This window comes from Dermacentor silvarum, chromosome 5, assembly GCF_013339745.2.
Source record: "Dermacentor silvarum isolate Dsil-2018 chromosome 5, BIME_Dsil_1.4, whole genome shotgun sequence".
Taxonomy (NCBI): Eukaryota; Metazoa; Arthropoda; class Arachnida; order Ixodida; family Ixodidae; genus Dermacentor; species Dermacentor silvarum.
In genome coordinates this window covers 15,179,959-15,199,412 of record NC_051158.1, presented here as the reverse complement: position 1 = coordinate 15,199,412, position 19,454 = coordinate 15,179,959, and the positions used below count along the sequence as shown (strand labels likewise).

At 45.7% G+C, this 19,454-nt stretch overlaps 1 protein-coding gene across 3 annotated transcripts in view; it reads right to left on the bottom strand.

Moving 5' to 3' along the window:
- LOC125945536 (uncharacterized) overlaps positions 1–19,454 on the bottom strand; it is a 55,000-nt gene that overhangs the window by 15,492 nt on the left and 20,054 nt on the right. The window contains exons 4-5 of one of the 3 annotated variants that reach the window (XM_049667398.1): positions 17,628–17,997; positions 11,151–13,821 (exon numbers count right to left, since the gene is read on the bottom strand). The exons of 1 other annotated variant lie outside the window; for it this stretch is intronic. In XM_049667398.1, coding sequence (XP_049523355.1) covers positions 17,638–17,997 — 360 coding nt within the window. In that variant the 3' untranslated portion in view covers positions 11,151–13,821; positions 17,628–17,637. Of the gene's footprint in view, positions 1–11,150; positions 13,822–17,627; positions 17,998–19,454 lie in introns of those variants that run through there. One more of the 3 variants, XM_049667399.1, reaches the window with a different exon arrangement.

Sequence of the window (19,454 nt, the reverse complement as noted above, 5' to 3'; positions counted from 1 at the left end):
CCAGTGTAGTATATTTTGACTAGTGCTTGTATAGTTCTGCATTAAAGCAGTTCGCATTTACGACAAATACAATGTAGGAAAAAAATGACCATGGTTTAATGATTAGAGGATCGAGCTTTGCGCTGGCGGCCAGGGTTCGAAATCGACCATCAGAATTATTTTATTCATTTATGTTATTACTAGTGGCAACTAGTGACATTTATTTAGTGTCCTAAGTTGACCATAAACGACCGGAAACTGACAACCTCAAAGTGGGGAGAATAATAAAGGAAAGCTCTCAATTTAAGAACTCAGACCTTCTACAGTACGTAAGCGATATCTGCTCCTCGGTGTATTCTTAATTTTTTTATTCCTCCTTCTATACTTGCGAATATCTATTACGCTGCAAGCGTATGTATTTTCGCGTCTTTTCACAACTGTCTGTTTATTTCTGTAGTGAGATATATTGCATTACGCTGATTACCTATCAGTAAAGCCTGCCAAGCTTATTTGCCGATTACCTTTCTAGACATTTCTTTTTTTTATTTTATCAAGCACAAAATTCCAGTTTTGGTAACATAGTCTAGCGCCTTGAAACATGTTTGCTGCATTTCTTCTTCGGGCATCTGGTTCGACCATAAACTACCTGCCAGGCTAGGCTAAAGGCTAGGCCAGTCAAACTCAATGTGGCCTCGACAGGCCTGCACATTGTATCCTGTGTTTTCATCGAGTAATAAGTCACTATTATTCTATTGCACGCTGTATTTTGCCATTCGTCGCTATCCAAAGCGGAGGCGGCCGTTCAAGCCGCGGATCACGGAGCTTCGGCGATCCTTGTTTCCAATCACGGAGGCCGGCAGCTTGACGGAGTTCCAGCGACCGTGAGTCACGGCGCTCGGGCGCGCGACACCTTACCTTACCGTACCTTACCGGGAATATGTACAAAGTAAAAGCAAACATTAAGTGCAATATTTATTTCTCTTTCTCTCTCTCTCTCTTTGTATCTTAACCGCGCCATTGGTGGCGCACAAAAACGGGCTGAAAGTGCCTTGCAAGATGACTCCCCATGCCACTTGTCACAATCGAACGACAGTTTAACAGGAACCGATACCGTAGGCGAGTGAAACCACGAAATTTAATTGAAAAAAGTATGCGCGACGTGACTAATTCTGTGATGGATTTAAGATGTGATGTTCTGGTTCATATCGCCAGTGCGTACTGTATACACTTAATCAGTAATCATTTCTATCAATCAGTTATTTATCGTGCCCAGGAACAACTATGAGGTTAAGTGCTGGCACACGTGTACATAAATAAAAACAAATAAAAAAACGGCAGGGGAATATCAGTAAAACAAAACAATGATTAAAAATACAATAATAATGTTATCATTATTATTAATAATATATTAACACATCAGTTTAATATTCTTCTTATGATTATTATTTTATTACTATTATTTGTGTATCCGGCAATTTATAATCAGGAAAAAATTGCACAGGTCCAACGTACATCATCAAAGAAAAGCCTGCAGCTTTGGCATGAGCTGTATTGTTCACGAGAATTTGTCCGTCACTCAGCAGACACAGTCCATCGATCGTTCCGACCCAGTAGCGCACCCAGGATCTCTGCCAGGGAGGGGGGGGGGGGGGGGGGTTGACAGTTTGCCAATACCATCTAAACGCATAATTTCGATTTCTTCACGGGAATTGCCAAAATGCACCTTTTTGCGAGGCGCAGACGATTGCCGGTCTTACATATTGTTGCGTACTCAAATGCGTAGGAAAGAAAAGGGGTTTAAACAAAAGGGGGGGGGGTTAAGTCGGCCTCATGGGGGGGGGGGGGGGGGGGGGGGGTACAACCCCCGAATCCCCCCCCCCCCCCCCCCCCCGTCGTGCGCCACTGTTCCGACATTAAATTCATCTCTTTGTTGCGATCAGTTCACGCAGAGAACGTCGACATAAACATGAATACTTCAACCTTTTGAGGCAGTAGCACGTAACTCTATACATTGGGAGATTATACCGAAGAACTGTGTAGTTCTAAATAAAATGTGACATAAGAAATGTGCAGTAAGTAAATCAAAAGTAAAATAAATAAAACAAAAGCACCATGCCTACGAGCACGACGTACGCTTGCGTAGCGCACAGGACTTTACAATCGAAAGGCAAATTCGTATCGTAGCGAGAGAGTTCGGCCATTCCACATTACCCCCGTTGACGCAGAATTACCTCCGATCCAAGCCACATACAGTGTTACTGCTCACTGCATTAGGCAGTCACATTTCAGTGCACAGTGAAACAGCACGCATATATGCTTCTTCCTAGTACTTTCAAAGCAACGTAGGCGAATTCTGAAGAAGACCTGTATCGTCTGAATGAGGAGCATTGTAGACTGATCTGCACGGGTCAAAATGTATCGTTGCTTGTTGCAACGACTATTCACCTTTTCAAGACCAAGTGCCTTCGGTTTGCGCATTCCCATCTTCAGATCGAGGTGCTGTCCGACATTGTTCGAGCCGTGGGTCTCGGTGCGAGGTCTACCTGGACGGCGGAGTGCGTCTGGGCACAGACGTGGTCAAGGCGCTCGCACTGGGCGCACGTGCGGTGTTCGTCGGAAGGCCGGCCATCTTTGGCCTCGCCTATAACGTAAGTTACTTAGGATCACATCCACCTGTGCGTAACGCCATCCCGTGAAGTAAGTCACCATGGAAGCCACGTGGGAAGCCCAATGGGATTTCTCGAAAACAAAGCGCAGTAGTTCAGAAAAAAAAAAAAAAAATCGGCAGGGACACTGAAGGCTGCTTACGTGTGGGAATGCGAAATCATTATAGTCCTTTTGGTGAAACCTTTAGTCAGCCAGACGATTTCGACGTGACGTGCGCAATCACGCACGCACTGGGAACGCCTCTAATCAGACAGAACCAAAGAGCCGCCCTGGCGTCGGAGAAGCGGTTTCGCAACCCGGAGGCCCGGGTTCAATTCTCACCCAGACTGAAATGTGCCAAATTTTCTTTTCAACGCCAATAATTTACTTTGTTTACAGGAACCTCCTTGAGAAATTTGACGTCAATTCGAGCATTCTTGACGTGTTTTTACACTTTGCGCCGTCGGCCATTTTTGGTACCATCGCTCGGTCGCGCCGCCGACGACACCGGTTTGTTTTCGCGTAATGGGGCATATAATGCTTCGGCATTAAAAAATGTCACAGTTTCGCCCTAAGGGCGAAGCAATGAATGCGATAGCAACACAGCAATGTCATACGAAGTAAGGTGAGCGCTTTGGTAGCAATATGAATTTTAGTAAACATGAGCTGATTAAGTAGCAGGTGTGCTGCGGCGTAAGTAGACCGACATGAAGAGAGACTCGATGGCCACGAGAAGGCGCGTGTGAAACGGTGGTGTTGATGAGAAGCGCTTCCCGTGGGCAGCGCGTGCGAAGGGACACACCTGTAGCGCGGCACTGCCGACCCGGGCAGCATTGCATGTGTAGCGTGCGTTGGAAAATGTGGCCCGACTATTACTAACCGATTGAACAAGCGTGGTGTGAGCGCGCACAAACATGAATAGATCACACTGAATGACTGCAGACAACGACTGTCAAACGCTGGCAGCAAGCGCATACGCCGCACCAACGGGCGAATCGCTTCAACGGAAACTGAGCGGCGAATGCATGGCGCATAAAGGTCAGAGCCGTGTGGAGATAAGCGACGGTGCGAGCGAGCAACGAGCGCGGTTGTTGGCAGAGAGGAAGTGCGCCCCCCCCCCCCCTCCGCTCCCCCGGCGCTGGCTTCCCGCTTCCTTGCTTGCGCGTGGGAGATTGAGTGCGTTCGCTCTCCGTGATAGCGCGCGTCCCCGCACGCTTCCACTCCACTCGGGCATACGGCGCGCGGCGAAGATTTATCTATAGGGAACCTCACGGCGACGGCGACGGCAGAAATCCGGTTGAAGTGTCCATATTATTGCTATCGCAATAAAAATCCCAGATAGGAAGTAGTAGCACTAAACAAGTAGAAAGGTTTGACAGATGCCATCGAAGATGACTGCCAAAGTCATGCCATGTCTTTATTGTGTAACCTGCGTTATATCACAAGTTTTCTGGAGTTCAAGTGCCTTCAATTGCTGGTTGCATAAGTTGGGCCCGTTGCTACGGCTACAACTGCCATCTAGCCTCTCCCGCGGCGAAGCAACCTTGCTGTGCCGCTTGTGGTTGGGAGTGGCATACACGAACACTTACTCCTACTGTGTGGGAATGGCCGAGAGCCCCATGTGCGACTCCTGTAGGTGCGAGGAAACCATCAAGCACCTATTGTGTACCTGTCCTCGCTATGACGTACAACGCCTCATTCCCAGGACAGACAACTTTAAGCTGGCTGAACTAGAGAACGTTATCCCGAGTAAAAGATACTCGGACCGTGGTTATACACCCGTCACTGGCGCCAAAAAGCGATTCTTGCACTAGTACAATGCTTAAAGTGCACCGGTTTAAGAGACCGCTTACAATGTCCCTGTGTATCACACCACGTGCACTCCCACTTTCCCTTACCCCCAGTGCATAGGGTAGCAAACCGAACGCTCGTCTGGTTCGCCTCCTTGCTGCTGCTGATGATGATGAGATGATTCGATCCCACCGTGGGCGCACGTAATTCGATTACTTTCAAGTGTCAACCAATCGGCAAGGCAGCAGCAATGCCAAGCAGCCACAGTCAGGAAAATTCATGAGGGTTCGTAAAAGAAAGGTTGCCTTTAAATACATGGCAAACAGTTACAAATTTGTACAGCCTTTCTCAAAATTATGCAGACTTTTCCGTTGGTCGGCTCATGTCGTACGTACTGTTCCCATGGCGTTCCTGACGGTTCCGAGCTCTGGATGGCGAGTGCCAGTGCTATGTTCAATACCAGCAGGGTGTTGGCCCTTGTGACATACCACGGTGACTCCCTTAACACAGCCTGTCTTCAGCCAGTCCGTCGCAAGCAGCGTAGCCATTGTAGTCTTGAAAAAGACTGTACATATCATGCATAGCATAGAGCCAGCACATGACTTGTGCAATCATGATTAGTCTGTGTATAATAACGCTGAACTGCACATAGTTTCTCTCATGTTGTTGCGCTGATGAAGAAAACGAGAGGCGGAGAGCTACTGCGTTCACTTTTCTTGACGTCGGTTTAATTACAGCGAAGCTGTCTATAGCTAGAGTTCCATGGATTTTTTGTGTCCGTCAACTAATCTGCGTGTGCAAAAACTCGTCTCCCGAATTTGATGCAAAATCGCTTCATTCTGTGCAAAAGCTTATACGCCTCATCACTTGGATAATCATTTTCAGTAGATTAGTTATCAATAGGCACCATTTTCAAGATCAGTAGACTATCAGGTAGATAATGAGGGTTTATCAAAGATTTGCCGCTCTGCGGCCCGCATCGGCCATCTGTATGCTCGCACTGCCCTCTTTTTGTCGTCGTTCCAAGCGCTTGCGTGCCTAGTTTCCTTCCGCTCTCCCGGGGTGGCGGTCTCGTCGGGCGTGTCTCATTTCCTCCGGCTCCCCGAGCAGGCGGTTGTCTTCCAAGACCGCCTATCACTACAAAAGTGTGTGCGCGTGTGTGTTTCTTCGGGATGACCACCGTCAGCGCTCAAGAGAAATAAAATTCCCTCATATATACCTTTGATCTGAATTCTGTGTCTCCTCTATGCCGTTTACTAAACTGCTTCGCAGGTAATACACCTTCACAGCAGTGGAATGGCGTATGATCTTTTTCACGAACAGGGCCAAGAAGGAGTGACCAAAGTACTCGAGATTCTGAGGTCGGAGGTTGATCGCGCCATGGCTCTAATGGGTAAGTTGCCTGTCGCCGTCAATGTTGTGCGTGTGTTCGTTTTGGTGACGTGTAAAGCCTGTTCTGTTAGAACCGACGACAAGGACACCAGTCAGTCGCATCGTATAACGTCGTAGGCTCAGGGAATGCTATTACTAACAGTGACAGTGATGTGCCGAACGGCTGGCCCATCAAGCATTGTCAAAAATTACAATGGCTGCAAAAAGTGCAAAGCAGCGCGGCTCTTTTCGACATGTAGCAGAAGTTATTTATTAATTAACTATAAAATGCGAGGAGTATGGAAGGCAGTCCCTACTTGACGCACTTTTTGACATGATTCGATCTCGTATTTGCGGAATTAGTATTCAATATTCTGCAGTAACGGGAAGTAACAAGAAAGCAGAGAATACGTGCAAAGCGAAGATTCACGAAAAAAGCTCGACTTCGGACCTTTCATAACATTGTCTGATGAGACAACTTGATGGTGATAAAAAATGCGCCATTGGGCGCTTTCGCTGGGTGTGACCAACTGACTATAGATACGTAATTAAAATGTGTTTATATCAAACAGTTTTGCCCAAAACAAGGAAACTGGTCGCCACAATAACCAAGTGGCCACAGGAGTATGCTCAGTGCAGTCGTTGTCGTGGATGACGAGACGCATGCATTTCGTATGTTCCACGACAGTTAAATGAAGCGAACGCCATCTTTGCTTTTGTCTAGGATATAATTCGTATTATTTGCATTTTTCATGTGTGTTTTGTTGCCTGATGTACCGATATAAAATGTCAGTGCTATGCCCTATCTCTTTCTTGTTGTTCTCTGTGTTTTTATTTTGCGCCTAATAATGCCTCAGCATTGAAAAATACAATGACTATTCCGATCGTTTTCTTTAACTATGGTATCTTGTTTAATCGTAACGGTCGGTGATCTTCTTTAATTGTAACAGTCGGTTGCATAATGCGTGGGCACATTGCCTGTCGCGTTCAGCTTCCGCGCCCAACGTCGCGCGTTTGATAACGATCCCTGACAGCGGTGTCCTGATTAGAGAGAGTGCAGAAACTCAAACATGCTCAATTTCATTGCATGTTGTTGGACCCGAGGCGGCAGAATATTACTCCACCTCCCTGCAATCTACGGCGTTCTTCATAACCTTTTCGACGTCGAAACGAAACACTTCTTTATCTCCTATCGCAGCAAAACCATGGTCAAATAACTCTGGTCACAATTTATCATTTTGTGTGATAAATTAAATTACTAATTCCGTCCTTATCGACCTTGCTCTCGGTGTTAGTGAGTGCACTGATATGCTGATAAGGTAACACGTATACTAAAAGTTCATTGCAGCAAACCTTCAAGAGACCTCAAGACCATGTTCTCTCAAATGAAAGCTAATTCAAGTCACTGGTTCCTGAACATGACCGCCACCATTTCATAATAAGTGCCACGGGGGGGGGGGGGGGGGGGGGGGGGGGGGGGCGGCCATCCTAACACTACCCAACAACGACTATTAACCCCCTCCTCCCAGGAGAAGCTTGACAACGCAAGGTAAACGAGATCTAGCGACTATATTTATGGGAAAATTAACGAGAATAACGAGAATATTGGTAACTTACATATATGTTTTCAGCAAAGTGAGATAGGTGGTATATAAAGTAGAGTCACTAGATCGGAGAGCTACAGACATTATTCTTTATTGACATTGAACCAAGGTGCCGAGTGTATACAGCGCGCCTATCCTGCAAGTCGTTTGCAGCACTGCCGATGATATGAAGCGTACAGACGCAATATCCTTGCGCAGCGGAATATAGGTTTGGGCGTAACCGTCTGACTGTCGGTGGGATTTGAAATTTTTTTTTTTTCTTGGTGCACAATACGTTAAAGCGATATGTGACAAGTTAGGACCCTTGTGCACGCACATTTTATACTGCTTACTGTGGCGGTGAGCAAACGATGCGACGCGGATGAGTACATCTCGAGGGGCATTCGACCTTCCTAGGAAATTGGCTAAGGAGTCCCGCAGCTTCTACAGCGCTGCGTGCGACTTGGGATATGGAGTGTAGTGTATTCTTCCTCATTCCTCAAACCAACTCCCGTCTCTCCCCTCGCGCCCTCTATCGGTTTCGCAAGACCCTCCCGTCAAATCTGTATACTAGATAAACGCCATATTCAAACGAAACGTCAACACACTGGCTTTCCGTTGGTCACAATTTTGTAACGCTGCATTGATCTCCCCACACCATGATGCTTCGCTGTACTTCTATTTCGCAGGTTGCCGGTCCGTCAGCGAACTTCACTCCGACATGGTGGTTCGCCAGGAATGCTTCGCGAGGCTCTGACGGATATGGTGCGCGTCCCATCCCGTCTTTGCCCGGAACTCCTCGGCACTGTGACAAACCATCGCGAGTTGACTTGTCCTTGTTGAAATTGTTGTAGTGCAAGTTAATAAAATTATTTTTTACTGAGCCCCACTCATTTGGATTCGTGCTTCGTCGCAGCTGCTGCAACCCCAAGCCTGCAAAAAAGTACCAATGTGCCGACTCTGCACTTGAAACAGAGACACGAAAACTTTAGTGATACGCTGGAGATGTAGGCCCCGTTCATCGCCTGGAATACAGCTACAGTTACGGTGGGTAATACCGTATTTGCATATATATAATGCGTTTCCTATTTTTCCATTTCTCAATTTTTTTGGTCTTAGAACTCGCCTTGCATTAAATTCGAGTTCGTGATACGAATATAACGAGTTAATTTTTTCTCGCTGTGACTGCTGTGAGCGAAACTGCTGTGACCTAAACCACTAGGCACGTGTCACCGCGATCGCTACCACGTAGAGAGCTGTGTTCCAACACACAAAATCGAACATGGCCTCACAGTGTTGGATTGGCCAGTGGGCACTTCTGAGGTGCCGCCTGTCCAATAACCATGGTGAAATGGAGGACGACGCCGTTGTCGCCAACAGTGTCCAAGACGTCACCTGTGACAAGGAGTAAACTGCATGCACTCGTCTTGTCCTTTATCGTGCTTTGCGACAATAGTTGGCATTATAATTGTAATTTAATGTATTAATTGTAAGCACTATTAACATACTTCGTCGTTTTCATTTGTACATAGCCATCATCATCCCTGTTCTACTTCGCGCATGAGCTGGGGCGTTTCCTTTTTTGGAATAAAAGCGCTTGACAGCTTGGTCGGTGTTGGTCTGATAAAGTGGTGGAGGTGCTTTTTACAGCGAAGCTTTCTATGACTAGGATCCGGGATTTTATGGCGTCCGCGCGGAAATACTCTCCCCTAAAAACTAAGAGTGAAAGAGCCAACAACAAAAGCAAACGCATATCACCGCTCGTGTCGGAGCTCGGTTTAACGGCCACCTCTGTCTAAAACGATGTCTCTCTGTGAATGTGTGACGTAGTGCGTGACGTAGTGTGCGCCTGATAAGGTGACCAAGGGGAAAGGTTGGAACCCCTCGGCGCAACCGTGCGAACGCGCTCGTGCCACTGCTCAAGCGTTCGTGGTCTTCTTCCAGAGATGGCTACGTTACCGCTCATCATTCCAGCGTAGAATTTCACTTGTGTCATCAATAATGGGGATGCCGCGTTTACGGAGGTATGAGCCATTGCTTAAGGGGGTATGTCCGCCTTCAGTGACGGACAGATTTAATAACAGAGGTGATACGCGAATGTGTGTTCGTACTTATCATCACGATGTCCACTGATCAGGACAACATGTTCGTACCTTTGTTCAAAACTCTGCCACTTCTGTGTCGTGCGCTAAACAGCTTCGTCGGTCATCCACTTTCAAAGAGTGAAATGACTAATGATTTTTTTTTTTTCGTTTCTTCGTGAGACCGAAAGTCTCCCCTCGCGTTATAATCATGGTCGCGCCATTTACGTGCAAAATATGGTATACACAGTGATCGCATAAACGCACATACAGCTCATACACACACACGCATACAGAATAAACCTATTCGCGAGGTTTCGTTAAGGCCTGTGAACCTTAGAAGCACCAACAGCACTTTCGTATAGAGGCGGGTGGTGCTTTTCCACGGGCCAAGAATGTGGTACAGCCCAAAGCTCGAGTCACGCGGCATGCATGTATAGAGTATAAATCATCCGAACTTTCGTTTCGTTAACATCAGTGGCGAGTCTGTGCTCATCCTAGCCTATCGTCTTACGCTCGGCCAATCTTTAAATGAGCAGTTTCCTAAAATCTAATTGGAGCAGCTATTGTACTTCTGATACTATTATGCGGCTTTCTGCAACCACGCTGCCAAGAAAAAAAAAAGAAACTTACGGGGAAGTGCTAGCTTGGGCCCAGTTCCTATCTCAGTCGATCAATCAATTGCTCAGCCAATCCATCAATTAATTATTTATTTCTTGTTTTCATTCACGAGAAGCGAGCGTGACAAAACCGTCGGGTGCGCCTTGAAGAGCTCTCAAGAACACTCAAAGACATCTGACATCCCTGATAGGAGTCGGCTGAACCAATTGAAATCAGGTTTGCCGCGTTTGAAAGGAAACAAAAAAACATAACTTAGCGATTGCTTGATAGTGAAAATTCCTAAATTTTAGTGAACTCGGGTATTACCTTCATAAACTTTTGAAAGGCGACGGTAGTTTTACATGAAAAGTGGGTTATTATACAGTATTAATTGTGCAGAGGTGCGGTGGTAGTTTTGAAGTTGAGGATACTGGAATGGAACACAGCGTGGAATGAAAGGCTTTCATGTTTTGCAGTGGTATAATGGAAAATGGTAGAATGGGCGTAGTCCTCAGAGCGAAATGTACAGCTTCAACATGGGTGGTGCGATTTGAATGAAAATAAGCTGAGGGCGGTGGTGAGAGGTAGCAGATTATAATGATTATATAACAGGCAAGGACGAGCTTATGTTTGTGCCGTGGTGAAAACTCGGGTAAGATTATCGCGATATTTTAGCTCACTGACACCTAAAAAATACGGAGTACTAAAAAAATGGCGCCGACTGGTTCAGGATAACCTCTAGCGTTTTGTTACAGTTACCTTGGTGGAGATCCTCAACAGCACACGCGCACTCAAGTTTTGAATAATGCACGATAAGCAAGCGCACTAACGGGAGGTCGTCTAGATGAATGTTACGATGCAGGCAACAAAGAACGCAGTTAACTTCATTAGGCATCCTGTGAAAAGTTCATGTTAGATCAGCAGGCGATTAACTTACATCATTAAGTAGCCGTATTTCGGAGGTAAATTATGACATATCGTCGCTGAACGAGTTATTTGTTATTGCTGACAGATTTATATATATCTGTTTATCTTAAGACATTAAGAAATCGTGAATGAAGGCCACAGTTCAACATCGAGGAGAAACCATACAGACAGAGAGAAACATTTATTTACATCATCAAGATGGAAACGTAGGACAAAAAAAACTTTTCACAGGCTGGGCCGAAGGTCTACGCCCCCTACAAAGAACATGGCTGGTACGAACACACTTAACAATAACCACAAAGTTGCAACAACACAGAACAATCCAGCAAGAAAAATTTAAAATAAAGGTACCTTAGATTTTGCTCTCCAAGATTGATTGCACAGGGAGAAAAAAAACAGATCTCACCCTCTTAAAATACATTATGCAAATTCAATAGAACGGTTACTAGATAGGAAAGCATCTGTTGATCACAATTCGTACGTATTTTTAGCATAAACATGCACACCGTAAGTGCAGGGAGCACACGGAATACATATGAAATAGCTCAAGTGCACTGCACAAGAACTTTGATACACAATTGACCACGGGACAGCTTACACCTTCAAACTTTGATTCAAAAGCCATAAAATTTCACATGTCCCTGCTCAAGTTTACCAGATATAACGGACACCATTTGCGAACACACAGGCTCACATTCTTAGAGATCACCCAAATTCAGCTTCAAACTTATTCTCTCGAACTTGACAAAACATGGCGGTAGTCAAGTGTGAGATACAGACTCGCTAACTCATGCAGAATCCAACATTCAAAAAAGCCCCAATATCTACCCGTAATCACATAGACTGACTCAGAATCGAACGCATTTACGCATGCTGGTGAAATGGCACTAACTTAGATTCAGGCTTAATTACGTGGTATGCTTAAGTATGGAGGAAGCGCGTACGGCTGTGGGCGAGCACGAGTGCACCAGAGCGTGGGCGTGACTCAGTGTGACAACGTCAACATGAGTGAGTGCCGTTCAGTATATAAAGGAACGTAAGCTTGACTATATCAGTGGCTGACAATGAGGGTGTGTGTATGCGACTGAGAGTGGATAAGTACGAGACAGTTTGAGCGGACGAATGCGCAACTGAGTGGAGCTTGGCAGTGCTTGCGAGTAGATGTGAATGGGAACGTGACTGAACGGAGCTCTAATCTTGCTTATGAATCATCGAGCCTTGAGGTGCATTTATACTTTAGACGAGTTGTAAACCTGCGATTTCGAATCAAGTAAGCGGTAGATTCTATGAGTTTAAGTGGAGTATGAGCCCATGTTGTTAGTATGAGTGTGACGAGTTTGAGCTTGAGTCCCCGAGTTCAGGTGGGCTTGCCTGAGTATGAAGCTGGTGAGTGAGCCCGAGTGAATCTGGCTGGGTAGAATTTCGGCAAGCCCGAGTGAGCCACAAGCAACAAATATATTCTGTAAATGAGTCTCAGCGATCTTTGTCCATTTTGCTAACCTGGGGCCGCGGGTTCGCGAACCTGTTACCGGTAGATGTCAGCTGAACGTCAAGATATTATCCCGCTATCAAGAGCCAATGCAGTAACAAAGCTTCGCATAATCGCGCGTGATTCCACACGAGCCATGTGGAACACACCTGGTTTCCAACATACTCGACTGCACCGCCTGGACCCATCCCTCCGACTACGCATTCCATCTGGACTTCCTCGAATCGAGACAACTGCTCTCTGCCGACTGTGGCTTGGAGTATCCTTTACGAATGCTTTTGCTTGTCGCATCGGAATGGCCGACAGTGCTGCCTGTGATACTTGCGGCAGCGAGGAAACACTCCAACATATCCTGTGTCATTGTCCCTGCTACAGCTCCCAGAGACAGTCGCTCGTAACGGAGTTGGCACGCCTCGACGACCGGCCGCTTTCTGAGCAGACGATTTTAGAATGCCGACTGATACGGTCTTCACAGCAGAAGGCGACGAGGGCGCTACTGAAGTTCCTCCGGTCAAGCGACCTGTTTGAACGACTGTGACGCTCCTGAGTTCCTTTGTGTGTGTGTGTGTTTTTTTCTTTTTTTTATCTCCCTCTCTAGGTGTGTGCATTTTTCTTTATCTTTCCGTCTCCCCTTACCCCTTCCCCAGTGTAGGGTAGCAAACTGGATATTTACCTTCCGGTTAACCTCCCTGCCTTTCGCATCTCATTTATCTCTCTCTCTCAAGATATTATATTTACATAGGACGATGAACGGTCATCAGGCAGTTGTTATAGTCGCAACTTTCCTAATCAGTGCCCAATCAGGAAACGGGATGCGCCGACACGATGCAGCGCATTTCACGGCACATACTGACTCTGCATTTGACCGAGGGTGGGAATGGTGAGAAAGCAGTTGGGCAGGGCCGCACTCTAACAACAATTTCAGGGGGGGGGGGACACGACCCTGCGAGCCCCCCCCCCCCCCCCCTCTCTTGCTATGCCACTGGAGTGTAATAAATGGTAGGACTCCTCCATGATTGGTCGAATCGCTGGCAGTGCAGGCCTGTCCGCAGCTCTGGGCACTAGCTGTACAAGACGTTGGCTCAAAACATGCCGATGGCGCAGTCTGCTTTTTCGACTGGTGCCTGTCAACAGCACGCTGGAACAGGTCAGTGGGCGGAGACCAGAAGCACCATCACCGCGTCCAGATTCGGTGGGATCCTATAGGTGACAGTGATATTTCTGGCCCGACCGGAACCGCCGTTGCCCGAAACGTTTTCGTACCTGGCTACAGCCGCTGTATACAAAGTGGCAGTGGACAGTCTCGAATTATTCTCACGTTATTCCCGGATCTTTCACCGATGGTAACTGCAAGCTGCAAGTAAAACAACAAGAAGGTATAAATAATCGGAGGATTATTGTGAAAGTAAAACGACGGCTATAGCTTCCCGATAGACATGCTCGGTCATGCTGCTGGGGACAGTCATTGTTTAGCTCGTATCGGTTTTAATGCTGTGAGGTTCGTGGTTGCCACGACGGTTGCACTGGCTCCAGTATAGGGCCACATTAAAAATCACACTAACAAACTTGCCGGTTTAGCATGAATGGAGAGTATTAAAAGCGATAGCAAAGGTTCAGCGCTGCGCTAAGGCTCCTAAGACGGTGTTATAAGAATAGGCGGGGGCGACGCATTGGCGTAGCAAAGCCCATCAAGGAGAGGGCTCTTTAATGAATCCTTGAGGGGTATGCCTGGCGTGCGGCACACGCCTAGCATGGTACTCCAGCATGGTTATGATGAAAATTGAAATAATATGCATAGTGCATGTCGTAATAAAGCATACCACAGCACGCAACAAACTAAAGTGTCTCAAGGAGACCAGTGCCTGAGTAAGTTTAAATATGACTCCTTTGAACGAGGTGCACAGGCGGCATTAGGCCATGGGCCAATAACATGTCTTAGATCAAAAGATGACAGTATTTGATGAATTATCAGTGTGGACATTAGGGCTGTTTTTTTTTTGCAGTGTAAATAGCCTGCCAGCGCAGATAAGGCAGACTTATGTCCTCGCGCAATTTGCATGCAGGGTACAGTGGCGACCTTACCAGTTTCAGTTTAAACAGTATGTGTGTAGTATTTGCAACATTTAGCCAAATGCGGCGAATGACCGATTGTGCCTATCAAGCCATATGTCGTGCAAAACAAGCACTAAAACTATAACTGTCATAAGACATACAAGGCATACGTAAGCGTAAAATACTGCCCTTTAGGAATGCATAGGCTCAATTATTAATAAAATCCGCTAAGAATATGAAGATATATTATAATTTTTAAGGAACACAGCCCACTAAATTGCTGTATTGTGATATTTAGTTCATTTCCTCTTTAAAATGGAATTTAAAAAATTGAGTAGGTTACACGATTTATCTGAAGTTCAATGTGAGTGGACACCATGACAAATTTGTAAACGCTCTGACAAACAAGCACCATCTCATTATTTACGGGCTTCGTATTGCGCCTTTTTTTTTTCACACAGTATTGGTTTATATTACTGCGTCTGCGACTGTCTTTTCCAAAAGCTATATTACACTAACTTCATGCTTAAAGACCACCTGTTCCATCATCCATCCTACGTGTCATCCCACACTGATCGATACAAAGTTGCTGTCCCATCGAGCCGCACCAATGTCTACTTTAACTCCTTTCACACGAAGAATTGCGGACCATTGCAACCACCTTCTAGCCGCCATCGTTTCCATCTCTCACGTCACTAAATTCAAAGAAGCTGTCACCAATTACCTCCACTCCTCTCTGTAATACCTTGAGGCCATGAAAGTGAAAAATAAATATATGCAGTAAAGGGGGCGCCCAACATCCACAGAAGCTAAGTACACATATTTGCACTCCGGAACGTTCGATTATCCAATACGCTCTGGAATTCCTGAATGTTCATCGGTCATAACTTTTGACAGTTCTTTGAGTACCAAAGACATGAGATTTTCGACTGAGACAAATTGAAGTTTTGAACCGACTGTCAACCACAGGATCATTGGGCATGATGGTGAACCTCACCTGAACATCCAAAATAAACCCCACATTCCGCATCAGAGTTGATCCCGAGCATTCAAGTTTCTCAATGATGTCGACTGAAAACCTGGAGTGAGTGCACAAGTACGCTAAGACACCTTCGACTGTATCGTCGCGGGGCCTTCTAACGGCGGTGTACTCGTATCTTGCACCGACAAAGTGTTTGTGGTATACTAACTGGCAATATTCAGCCAAGTTTACCAGCAGGTAATAACATTATACATTATACTGTCCACTGTTTCTTTATCATTCTTTTTCAAAATCCATCAATGCTCTTTTTTTTTTCGCGTACTCTTAATTAATATTAGTGCATTAGACTAATATTAGATCGAGCGGCAAATTAGATCGAGCGACAAGAAGCACATGCTTTGGGCATTTCAGCAACATTGCTAAGTTAAAGTTAATAGATCTAATTCTTCGTAAAACCAAGCTGGCAATTTTGTCTATGATCTTCGCATTCATATTGAGGGCAACGTATGAACCGATGCCATTTTCCTTTACTTCGATAAGCTTTTCGTAATATACCACACTTAGGCTACTATAATGCTGAATTACTGGAAGCAAGCTTGCAAGCTTTTAAACAAAATTTATATTTATAGCATTCGTAAATAACCTGCCCAACGATATTCCAATACGTAGTTCAAGGTTAAATCCACCTCTCCTACTACTAATGGGTATCGTCGACCTGCCTTTATTGTATTTTGAAACATCCCGCATGCATACTGGTAACCGTCCTTTACAGAAGCTTTACTGTGATGCATATGACCAAATACCACAGATGAAGATCTCAACTGTGTTGTTTAATGGCTAGCTGATGGTCATGTGCTGAAATAAATAATAATTATTTGCTTCGTTCAAACTTGTAACCCACTTGACTTCCTTTGCAGAGTAGCAACGCGTTGAATAAGTGGAAAGTCGCTGTTTCACCCGAATGGCGAAGCATCGATTGCGGCCACAAATTATTAGACAGCTACATAAAGCAACGATAGCACTTTTACCGGTCGTGTAGACTAAATTAACAACCATGGTGTCACGCACGCACAGGCAAACTAACACATCACTCGATGACTGCTGACACTCGCTGTCAAAACGTTGGCGTGAGGAAGAGCAGCAGCAGCAGCAGCGAGCTAATTGAGCTTCGTGCTGTCTCTCGCTTCAATACGAACTAAGAACACAGCGCACACGAAGCTATCAGCTCTCAGCGCGCCTAGACTTTGTACCCATCGCAGATCGCTTTGAAGACAGGGCGCGCTCAGCTGCACTCAGCCGCGCCTTACGCACCCGGCCGCTTCAAAGCTTCAAATATTTTTTTACTATACTACGTCAATCTGGCTGCCATTCTGTATATAATTTATGGCTTCGGAACATTTCGGCATTCTGAGAAAATAACAAAAAATCTAACTTTGCAATTTCACCGGCTTTTGCCGGTGCCAAAAGCACTGAGAGTTAAAATATTTGAAATACTGGTTATTTTGGCAGTCATATCGCTTCATTATCTTGCCATACACACCATTTAAACGAATGAACCATATAATGTCCCTCTGAAAAAAATTTTTTTGATTGATGCCTTATGGCTCAGCTGGGGAGGGATAATTGCTGCCAAAATGGTACAAAATTTTTGTCAGAAAAAAAAAATGTGTAGAAAAAGTTTTGAACTGCTACAAACATGTGTAAATTCTTTTCCAGCTATATCTGAAATGTTCGAGAAAACGCTGGTTGTTTGGCGTGGGATGACTCCAATGCTTTTGCGCGTAGTCACGTATAATTACAGCCATCAAGAGGGTATTGTGGCACCGCCCAGGAAGCTCCAGACGGCATTATGCACATGCGATGCAGTGCAAATGTGCAAACGAACTTCTCGTGTCGTCTTTCCTTTCCGCCACACTCCTGCCATGTACGTATGTGCATGCTCTGAACTATAACTCCTCACGCGGCGTTAGCGGCACGCAAGACAGCATCAGTGGGAAGGTCGAAGGAAGAGAAAAGAAAGCTTCGCTATAAAATAAATATCCGCAAAATACACGCTATTTAGGAATATTCCCACAAATTTCACAATAATAGAACATATAAGGACACCAAAAATGCACTTTACTCACTCGGGTGTTCTCAGACTCTTACGACATCGCAGAGTTTCAGGTATTGGCGGATCTGCCGCCAGCAGTGCTCCCCGATGTCGGTGAGCTGAACCCTGTTGCGGCGACGACCGATGCACTCGACCTTCAATCTGACCACTCCGGCCAGCCTCATGAACTCGTCGAGGCCGCACCATCGTATTTGCTGCAAGGCTTCCCTGATCATAGCCTTCGCTTGGCCGTTGGAAACCGCTGCACCATCCCGCACAAGTTCCAGGAGGTAGGGATGATCGTGCACTGCTTCGATGTATCGTACACCGTAGTCGCTGTATTGCCAGTGCTGAACGAAGTCGGCCGCTGCCGAGACACGGTTTGCATTCTTTCTCACCGTTTCCTGCACGTAGAAGTATATGGTTTATATGTTTATGGGGTTTTAGGCGTATGTTTAAAGTCAAAAGAAGAAAATTCACTGGAATCTAAAAGCAGGGCCCATGTTACTGTCAAGTTCTAAGTGGTCACGTGATGTCTTGCGGGAAAGAAGAGCAGCCATTATAGCACTCAGTTATCAGCATGAAAAAAAAAAGGTAGAAAAAAAAAAGAAAAATCACGAAAGCAGAATAGCTTGTCATCTGTCCTACAACTTAAACGGCCCGCTGGTACTTATAACGTTTCATATAATCGTACATCCAAGCACAAGTCCTCACTACCCAATAAAGAGCAGTGTTGCGTAATATTAAAGAAAAAAATTGGTATAATTCACGCTATGAAGCTGGTTGGACAGCGAAGCTGTAAACAGCAACTAGAACGATTACCCATTGTTACGTGGCTTAAAATGATTCACATGGCGACATTCATATGCACTTTACCTAATTATTAGCCTAAGGCGTTTCAACGGCCAGCGACTTGGCTTGCGCCGCTACTTCGTGCACCTACAAAGAGTGGAGCAGGGTAACGGGAAATGCACTTAACCACACTTTCGCCGTGCCTCGTATGCACGCTGCTCTTCAGGAGTCCTGACTATACGTTGCCTTCCCATAGCACTGACACAACACAAATCAGTTGCTAGGCGGGTACTCTTACATACGAAAGTGTAGTTGCGTCACTCCCTCGTTCGTATGCTACAGTTGCTGCTTCCCGGCAACTGCAGCTTATGCAACCATAATCTTCACCGGGAAACGCTTGCGGCGAACGCTATGCGCTAAGGCGAGCTTTCTGGATTTTTTTACCCCCACGGCCTGGGCTGATTGGTTGAGTTTTTGTACACGGACACAAATGCATCGGGGGGGGGGGGGGGGGGGGTAGATGTATACAGGTGCGTTGTACAAATTATGGCAGAAGCTCCCCATGGGGAACTCCCAGAAGCTCCCAACAGGACTATACAATTAAATGAAGCCGCAATGAGGCATGTAATATGGTGCAACGTGCACATTTTGTTCAATAACATTTGTGGTCACATGAATGAATGAATGAATGAATGACAGTTTTTGACACTGACAAGAAATATACGTAAAGAAAAGAAGAAAAAAAAAACTCAACAATAATGCAGCTCCACGATTCTTATACCCGTGCCACACGGGCAAAGTAAAGTGCACTTGAGCGAGTGCACTTCGCAGCTAGTGTCATTCACTGGCTGCCACACGGGAACGCTTAGCGATACTCACAGCAGAGCGCACTCGCCGGCGAGTGTGCTCGGCGAACTCACTTCGCGGCGGCGAAGTGTGTAGCCTCGTTAGCAATGCTTAGAAGATACATAAAGTGATATTGAAAGAAGAGTCAGGAGTAATTTTTAATAACATTGTTTTAAATTGCTAACGTTACAAGATAATAAAATGTGCCACACCGCAAGAAAAC